The sequence below is a fragment of the Cynocephalus volans genome, chromosome 3 (assembly GCF_027409185.1).
Source record: "Cynocephalus volans isolate mCynVol1 chromosome 3, mCynVol1.pri, whole genome shotgun sequence".
Classification (NCBI taxonomy): domain Eukaryota; kingdom Metazoa; phylum Chordata; class Mammalia; order Dermoptera; family Cynocephalidae; genus Cynocephalus; species Cynocephalus volans.
Genome location: NC_084462.1, coordinates 20,676,640 through 20,686,395, shown reverse-complemented (window position 1 = coordinate 20,686,395; position 9,756 = coordinate 20,676,640). Strand labels below are relative to the sequence as shown.

Here is a 9,756-nt window from a genome sequence, read left to right as displayed (position 1 = left end):
TTCATATGCTTTCATGTTGCTATTAAGCATGTTTTTATTTCAGTTGAAGAATTCCCTTAAACATTTCTTGTAAGGCAGATCTAGTGGGGATGAACTCCTTCAGTTTTTGTTTATCTGGGAAAGATTTTATTTCTCTTTCATTTTTAAAGGATAGTTTTTCCAGGTATAGTATTCTTGATTGAAAGTTTTGTTTTCAGTCTTTTGAATATATCATCACAGTCTCTCATGGTCTGCAAGGTTTCTGCTGAGAAATCTGTTTGATAGTCTTATGGGGGTTCATTCATATGTGATGAGTCACTTTTCTCCTGGTGCTTTCAAAATTCTCCTTGTCTTTGACTTTCGCTAATTTAACTATAATGGGTCTCCGTTAAGACCTCTTCATGTTCAACTACTTTGGGTGCTTTGGGCTTCCTGAATCTAGCTGCCTATTTCCTTCTCCAGACTTGGAACATTTTCAGTCATTGTTTCTTTGAATTCATTTTCTTCCTCTATCTCTTTCTCTTCTACTTCTAGTACTTTCATAATGTGTGTATTGGTTTGCTTGATGACGTAAATCCCATAGGCTTTCTTCACACTTTTCCATTTTGTTTTTCATTTCGTTTTGTTTTGTTTTCTCCACTGACTGGATCATTCAAATAATCTGTCTTCATCTTTGTTGATTCTTCTGCTTGATTGAGTCTGCTATTGAGGATCTCTATTGAGTTTTTTCATTTCAGTCATTCTAGTCTTCAGTTCCAGAACTTGTCTGGTTCTTTTTTTATGAGTTCTATTCTTAGTCATACTTCTTGTTTCATTCATATGTTGTTTTCCTGATTTCCTTGAGTTTCTATCTGTGTTCTCTCATAGCTTGCTGAGCTTCTTTTAAGGTAATTATTTATAATTCTTTTTCAGGTAATTCATAGATCTCTCTCTCTCTCTCTCTCTCTCTCTCTCTCTCTCTCTCTCTCTCTCAAGTTCAGTTACTGGAAATTTATTGAGTTCCTTGGTGGTATCATGTTTCCTTGATGTTTTTGTTTGTTTGTTTGTTCCTTATAGCCTTGCATTTGTGTTTGTGCATTTCTAGAATTTATGGACTGGCTTCATTAGATAAAGACTTTCACCTGCAGGTGGGCACAAGGGTCCTGGCTGGGTGGGTGGGGTGGAAGTGGTAGTGCTGGGTTCAGGGGTGTGCAGGGGTGTAGCATGTAGGGGGGGAGGGGGGCAGCAGCTCCAGGTCCAGAGAGGCATAATGGTGTGAGCTCTGGATGGCTCCATAAGTTGGGGTCCATGTCAGTGAAGGCCATGGGGGTCCTTGACAGCAAAGGCTGTGGGGGGTTTATGGTGGTGGCAAGGGTTGTTGGGGTCATTGGTGATAAAAGTTGCTGAGGTCTTCCTGCTTTGTTTTCCTTTGTAGCAGAACTTGAGGCTGAGGGGTTTCTCTCAGCCCTGAGCTGTGCCAGCCTGAGGAATGGGGTGACACAGAAAAAAATGAAATGTTCTTCCTATCCTCTTTTATGTAGTTATTCTTGATTTTCATGCTTTACTGGGTGGCTGCACCTTCTTAACTGGACTCTGGCACTCTCCTAAGAGATATTTTAGTCTGTGGATAGTTGTTAAATCATTGTTTTTGTGGTGGTACAAAGTCTAGGACCTCCTAATTTACCATCCCAGTCTATCCATTCCCAGATCAGTCTCCTAGCCATCCCTTGGATCAAATTTTGGGAAAAAGTGGACAGACCAGTAACTTTTGTCTTCTTTCCCTGGGAAGCTGTCTACCAAAGCATTTTGGATTCAAGTTTATCCCAGCTCTTGCTACAGACAATCTTTTCATCATTATAGGTAAGTGGACTCCTGTCCCTTTGGCCCAAAATTTTCAGACTCTCCTAGGATACCAAGGTTCAGATTTCCCAAATCTCCCCTGCCTTCTATTCCCTCCAGCCCCAGCCTTCTGAGACCATCATGCTCCTTAGGCACCACAGTAGGGGAGAAGATTACTAATGAGACCTCGGGGCTTTGGATCAAGCCAGACACCTAAGTGGGCTCTGGGAAACCTATTAAGTAACTCTTTTCTTCCTGAGAGTAAGTATTCTCTTCTTACTAGGAATAGAAGTTGAAATATCAGGGGAGATGAAGGGAAAAGATGTGGTAGAGTCTGTCTGTTCACATTTTCTATAAAATCCTTCTACAATTGACTCTGCTACTTTATTATTTTTGTTCACAGAAGAATTGATGTTTGATTTGGGCCTTAAAGAAAGAGAAAATTTCCAGGTGGGAAAAGCACAGTCTGGTATTGGAGAAGTATGTGTAAGGTCAAGGAGGGATTGTGGCATATTCAAGTTCTTGTGTGGCTTGTGAGTAAAGAGTGAGGCAGAAGATGGTGGTGGGTGAGACTAAAAAGCTACAGTGGGTCCACATTGCGATGGCTGGAACTTGAACTTCTTCCAACCAGAATCCAAGTCACCTTCTCCTCAACCTCAACTTGATCTCTTCCTCTGTAAGGAGTCATTGCTAGAACTTGTATTCCCTCCAGGGTAGGAGGGTGGGCAGTGGGCCTGGCCAACTGAAGAACTGCGAGTTAAGGCAAAAATTCAGGGTGTGGGCATCCTGTGTCTGGGTGTCTCCTTTAGATGAATGTTTCATACTCTGGTCTTTTCCTTTCAGGAATGGCACAGAAGAAAGAGGTCATGGAAGATGGTTCCTTGTGGGGTGTGGGTGCTGGGACTGAATTCAAAGCTCCTGCTAGAATTCACCAACTGAAAGCCATGTTCAAAGTAAAGATAAAATCATATAAGGAGGGAGTCTTAGGCCCATAAAGTTGGTGAGACACAAAAGATTCCACATCTCTCTCTCTCTCTCTGTCTCTCTCTCTCGCTCACACACACACATACACACACACAGCCCAGAGCCTTGTGAGTCACTTGAGCTGGGGGTGCCTTGCCAAATGGCACATGTCTTCACTCTTAATTTGTCTGCTGCTCAGCCCTCAGCAGGCACACCTCTGCCTCACACACTCCTCTGGTTGAATGCCTCATTCTGGTTCTGTACCTCTTTGTCTCTATGTGTGCCTCTAAGTCTTCTTACTCTTTCTTCCAGTCCCCTTTCATTTCCCCTCATTTGGATGGGGAGATACAGACAGATAGGAGACATACAGAGAAGAGCAGACTTTCCCAACACAATAGCACAGACTTTAAAATTAGTCAGAATTGGAGACAAACTCTAGCTCAGGGAGGATCTAGGCAACTTCTTTAATAAGTTAGTCTCTGTAAGTCTCAGCTTCTTGATCTGTAAATTTATAATAATAATGCCTACTACTACACAGTGGTCTTGCAAAGACTAAATAATATTGTGCTTGTGGAGTGCTCAGAACATTACTTGCTCATTGTAAGGGCTCAAAAAGTAGCAGTAATAGTAATAGCCGTAGTAGAAATTAGTGGTAGTAGTAATAGTTTGTGTTGTTGTTTACATTCTGTTATCTCACTCCCATCAGTGTTTAGAGGGAATATTGCCTATGAAGGGTACATAGAGGGCAATGTCAGTGCCTTTGGGCAATTGTCCAGGAAATCATGGAGGAAGGGGGGGAGGAAATGAGGAAGAGAGACAGGGGCTGGAAACTTAAAGGTCTTGCAATCAGAGGGCTAGTAAAAGCAGTGCTCGTCTACTGCATGCCTCTGCCACCCAGATTCATGTGTCTCCTTCTCTTCTCTCCGACTATTATTTAATCTCTCCAGGTAAATCTTCCATCTAGAGATTTTCAGCTAGTGTAGAACGTAATGTGTACATGGTGATCAGGTAGCAAAGTGAAAGAACTAAGCACATCTTGATATTTTGGTATTTTTTATTCACTAATACTTCAGAAACGCAGAGACCACTGTGCTAGATGCTTTCCATAAATCATTTAATAATTAAAACAATCCTTTGAGACTGAGGATGTTGCTGATGCTTAAAAAGGTCAAAAATTCTCCCTAAGCTGTCACAGCTGGTAAAGAAAGAGCTGAGATTAAAACCCAGATGTGTGTGAGCCCAAAACTCCTCTTTGTTCCACTCTGAATTATTGGCTCCAAGAAAAACAAAAGATAAGCTCCTGCCTTCTGAGAACTGGAAAATTATATCTCTGGGGCACTTTCAGGGGCCACAGGGCTTGAGTCCCTCATCAAGAGGAGTAGATGAGGAATCTGAAACCCAGAGAAAAACAATGTGATTTGGACAACATCACATATCATATTGGAGGCCAGACAGAAATGGAAATCAAACCACTTGACTCCAGTACCCAGACTTCCCTATTACCTGAGGTGGCCCCAGAGTTCAGTGATGAAGCAGACTATGTTCCAGAATACACTGTGCTCTGGCACACACGTGTGCAACTGGACACTTACACAAACCCACTGGTATAGCTAGAAAGCCTTATTTTATATGTGTATTGGCCTAAGGCCCTTCTAAGATATGTAAATTGACATCCACCATGTTACATCTAATCTAATACTTCCCTTACTGATTTATTATTACAAATTAAACCAACGTCTTCAAACTTCTTTATGGGTTCTTGCAATATCAAAAAAAAATTTTTAAATAATGGTTTACCTTGGTAATGAAAACATAATCACAAACACAACTCTCAATGAAACCATAAAATGTCAGAACTTAAAGAAACCTAAAGATTATCTTGTCCAACTCTCTCATTTTACAGGTGAGGAAACAGGCTCTGGTACATCGTGACCAGCTCACCCTGGCACAGTAGATGTTCAAGGATGGATTTTGTGGTTCTCAAAACAGTGGCTGTTGGTATAAGCTCTACAATAATGACATCGGTACATTACCAGCCTCCTGTGAGGAGAGGAACCATTGGTTAAATTTCAGGGAATGGCTCTGGTGATGATGGGAGGTCAATGTCAGCCTGATCTGGTAGTCTGATGGGCATTGATGGACGTCTGTCACGGTAGGTATGTGAGTGCCTTGAAGCAGTGATTCGACCTAGCCAGGTAAGGATTCTCAGGGAAGGTGAGCTTGAGCTAGTGTTGCTTCTAACAAAATACTCAGAACTGGGTGATTTATACGAAAACAAAACTTATAGCTCAGTTTCGGATACTGGGAAGTCCAAAGTCCAGGGAACACTTATGGTGAGGGGCTTCTTTGGTGTTGGCTTTATGGCAATGAAGGGGTCTCACATGGCAGAAAATGATAGAGCAGGAAGAGAGAGACTCTTCGTGTGCTTTTTAAGGCCCTCAGAACCACACTCCTGACCACCATTTTTAATCCATTCACTACTGCAGGGTCCTACAATCCAATCACCTCTTCAAGGTCCCACCTTTCAATTACCATAATAGGATTTCCCACTCTCAGCAGTTACAGTGGGAATTAAATTTGGGGGGGACATTCAACCTAAGGCAGTTAGGTTTCAAAGGAGTAAAGTTTTAGGGTTGGGGTATATAAAGAGAAAGAAGAGAAAAAGAATGTGTCTTTTGGCTGAGTGAGTCAAGGGGAAGGCAAGACAATTGACTCAGGACTGCTGGGTCGGGAGATGGACATGATTGTAGTGGTTTGGGAGGTATTGACCGTGAAGATAATTGATTGCACGTACCCTGTCTGAGATTGAAGGTGATACTGATGATAAACACCAAGGGGCGTTTTAGGGGACAATCCAATAGAATTTGGAGCAACTGGCTGTGGTGGAGGGGTGAGGCCTCTGGCTCTCTGAAGTTCCAGGGCCAGAAACCAGGGTCAGGGATAGTAAGAGGGACATTGAGAGGAGGAACAAATTTGAAAGAAATGAAAATTGAGTGACTAATTCCCTCACTTACGATAATTCAGCAAATGACACAAATACGACTCAAATCTTTGATGCCAGGAAAGTGAATTTAGTGAAGCTGCCATAGCAACTGTGGAATTACAGGATGACACCAAGCCTGCCTGGGGAACAAGAGTCTTCCCCCAGGACATGGCAGACGAGTGCAGCCTTGGAGGACGAATAGAACTTTCCCAGGTAGGTAATGTGGGGACTCCGGGGAACTCCAGGAAATGAGAAGAGCATGTGCAAAGACTTGGTGCATTCAGGAAGTGAGTCCCTAACTCCAGCTGGAGTATGGGGTGCACAAAGGAAAATAGCACGAGATGAGACAAGAAGCGACATTGTGAGGGACCATGAGTGCTGTCCTGAGTGTGGATAAAGAAGGGACAGTTAAGGAAAGAATTGATATCTGTACTTTAGAAAAGGTCATTCTAGTCGGTGATATGAAAAGTGATTAGAAGGAAGCAGACTGGAGGCAGTAGGACCAGCTGGGATCCTTTGTGATCATGCAGGAAAGAGAAAACGAGAGTACGAGAGGGAAGAGAACTTCTGCAGGGATGAGGTCCACGGGACGGGATGTGGTGCGCGGTTGTACCTGAAGATGCAGGAGAGAGGGCTGATCTAGAATGACTTCCTGACTTTTTGGTACTGGGCCAGCTCCATTCCCAGAGGAGGGGGGAGGCTTGGGTTAGAAATAATGAATTGAGTTTGGGACAGCTTGAGCTGGACATGTTAGTAGGACATGCTGGTGGACATGCTTAGGAGGCAGGTGAATATACTTGTATGGGCCTGCAGCCAAAAGAAGGGATTGGTTCTTAAGACAGATCAAGGAATCATCATCATAGCTCAAGCCATGGGAGGAGATGCTATTACTATTGAAGGCAACTCTTCATCGTAAGGAGGCCATTCCCGCAAGGAGAGGTTGGACAACCCTCCCTTGTAGTTCTTCCCATATAACTAAGTCAGAGAGAAATCATGGGCCCAGGATGACCATGGGCTAGTCCTGTTTCCAGCTGAGGAAAAGAAATGGAAAATATAAAGAAACCAACCCAACCTGGTGCAGGTGAGAAGAGGGATGCACATGGTCTGTCAGCATAGAAGTGGAGGTGTCATCTCCCCAGCAGTGACAGGTGAACAGAAGGTTCTAACGCTGCACAAGCCCCTTCATCATTGTGGCTTTGTCTGCAGGACTGACCCTCTCTATCACTCAGAAGCAGCCCTCTCAATGCAGAGGTCGTCCGGGAGAAACCTGAATCCCTGCGGTCGTTCTTCCACGCTAGGTTGATCAGCTCCTCGTCCTCATCACTGGAGGCTGGGAAACAGGATGCCTGGCTCCTCAGGTATGGTCAAGGCAGGATTTAGAAGGCTGGCTATTACTGGGAGGGTGGGTGGACAGGGCTCAAGAGGACCCCTGGGTGCCTGGAAGCACACAGGACAGGAGGGTGGCTCTGGACATCTGAATTTCTGCAGCACATAAGCCTGCAAGAAATGAGGGGTGGACAGTACTGGACTGGGGAGAGGACTCTGCGTCCCTGGGGGTGTGTACCCAGGGTGAGGGTAGCAAGGGATGGGCCACAGAAGGCTGAGTGTAGCGTTCTTAGCTGGGAGAGGCAAAAGACACATGTTCTGGGAGGGAAGTGTCACCCTGACTCTCCTCTCGGCCTGCTCTCCTGCCCTCCCTTGACCCAGACCCTGACATGAGCCACTGGCCTGGGTCCAACTGGACCAGCCCAGGGGAATTTGTGATCCTGGGCTTCTCTGGGTGGCCCCAGGGGCTCCGAGTGCTGCTCTTCGCCCTCCTCCTGCCGCTCTATCTGGCCACGCTGGCGGGCAACCTGCTCATCCTCGGCCTGGCCCTGGCCGACCCCGCCCTGCACAGCCCTATGTACTTCTTTCTGGGGGCACTGTCTGCTGTCGAGGCGGCCTACACGCTGGTGCTGACGCCACGCATGCTCGCCGGCTTCCTTCTGCCTCCCGGTGGCCAGGCTGTGGCCACCTCCACCTGCGCCGCCCAGATGGGCCTCTTTGTGGCCCTGGGAGGCTCCGAGTGCCTGTTGCTGGCCGCCATGGCCCTGGACCGCTACCTGGCCATCTGCTACCCGCTCTACTACCCTCAGCTTATGACCACAGGACTGTGCTGGGGCCTTCTGGCCTCCTGCTGTGTTGGTGGCTCTGTCCTAGCCTTAGGCCTCACCACTGCCATATTTCAGCTGCCCTTCTGCCACGGTGGCCTGGTCAACCATGTCTTCTGTGACCTCCCAGCCGTCTTGGTGCTGGCCTGCGGGAACCGCGCCCTGCAGGAGCACGTCCTCCTGGCAGCCTGCCTGCTGCTGCTGGTGCTGCCTCTGGTCCTGATCCTGCTCTCCTACAGCCGGGTGCTGGTGGTCATCCTGGGAATCGGTGGGGCTGCAGGCTGCCACAAGGCCTTCAACACGGTGGCGTCCCATCTCACTGTGGCTGTGCTCCACTATGGCTGTGCCACGGCCATGTATGCCAGACCCCTGAGCAGCCGCTCCCTGGAGGAGGATAAGCTGGTCTCACTCATCTACATCAATCTCACACCACTGCTGTACCCGGCCATCTACACACTGCGGAACCGGGACGTGCAGGGAGCCTTGCTACGGGTGGTCAGCCACAGGACGCCAGGGATGGTCCACCAAGCTGAGCTCACCTAATGCTGGATGGCTGATGGGTCCTGAAACTTCCCCCATTGATGGAAATCTCTCTGCTCCAGAGCCATCTATGGCTCCCCAATGCCTCCTGAACATAAACCTGAGTATGACATACAAGGACCTCCAAAATCTGACTCCAACCCAGTTCTGCTTCTACTGACACTTTGAGCTAAAGAGTTCTTTGTTGTGGGGGATATCTTGTACATTGAAAGACGTTTAGCAGCATCCCAGGTCTCTAAACACGAGCTGCCAGTAGCATCCTCCACCTGCCCTCCCAGAAGTGATGATCAAAAATGTCACTGGACATTGCCAGAGGTCCCCTGATGAGCAAAATCACCCCCGGTTGAGAAATGCTGCTCTAAACTCTAACCACACAGAATCTATTGAACAGAAATGAGATTCATGTACAAGAAGTTTATCGCAGCATTATTTGTAAGACAAAAATTATGAAAACAAATGTCCATGAATGTACACTAAACAACTGGTGGCATATTCATGCAATGGAGCACTACACAGCAATGAAAAAGAATGAACGACTGCTGCCAGCAAAAACTAAAAGCTTCACAGATGTACTAAGGAGTCTAAGAAGCAAGACACAGAGAATACATACCGTATGGTTCCATCTAAACATAGGCTGATGACAGACTAATCGATGGTGACTGATGGTTGATGTCATAATAGAGGTTACCTAGGGTAATGTGGGTTGGCAGAGGACACAGGGGAGACTGCCTGGGCACTAGAAATGTTTAATATCTTGATTTGGATGGTAATATACAAGCATGTGCACATGGAAAACTTCATCAAGATGCCACTTAAGATTTGTGACTCTACTGTATGTAAAATAAACTACTGCTGATTCAAGCTAGTCACAACATAAGGCAAGACTTCACACGCCTTTATGCCTTTGCTCACGCAGCTTCCCGTCCCCAGTATATTCTTTCTCCCTTTCCTCCTACAAAAATCCCTTGTATTATTCGGGGATCCACTCAGATACCATTTTCCCTGTGAAGCTGTCCTTGGTACCTTTCTCTTCTGCCTCTCAGTTTTAACTATTGTTAAAATATTTTAGCCATCTGTCTTATTTCCCACCCTACCACCCACAGACTGTGAGATCTTTAAAGCCAGATCTCAGACACTATTCTTATATTGCAAGACCCATGAACTTAGGAGTTCTTAATAAATATTTGACAAAGGAATAAACTGTAGAAAGCTCTGGGTTGTTCGGGGACACAGCTCTTGAATCCTACCAAGAGTAAGAATCTACTAGATTGAATCATCCTCTGGTGTCTTTTTTCTAAGAGCATCAGAGCTGGCTGTGAGGAA

The 9,756-nt window shown here is 46.0% G+C and overlaps 1 protein-coding gene across 1 annotated transcript; it reads left to right on the top strand.

Annotated features, from left to right (window-relative positions):
* Window positions 1-7,458: 7,458 nt before the first annotated feature.
* LOC134372472 (olfactory receptor 10AC1-like) lies at window positions 7,459-8,436 on the top strand. The gene has a single exon (XM_063089963.1). It carries the CDS (start codon window positions 7,459-7,461, stop codon window positions 8,434-8,436), a length of 978 nt encoding a protein of 325 aa, XP_062946033.1.
* Window positions 8,437-9,756: the final 1,320 nt, after the last annotated feature.

Coding starts and splice junctions, on each gene's coding strand:
- LOC134372472 (XM_063089963.1), top strand. CDS start 7,459: ATGAGCCACTGGCCTGGGTCCAACTGGACCAGCCCAGGGGAATTTGTG.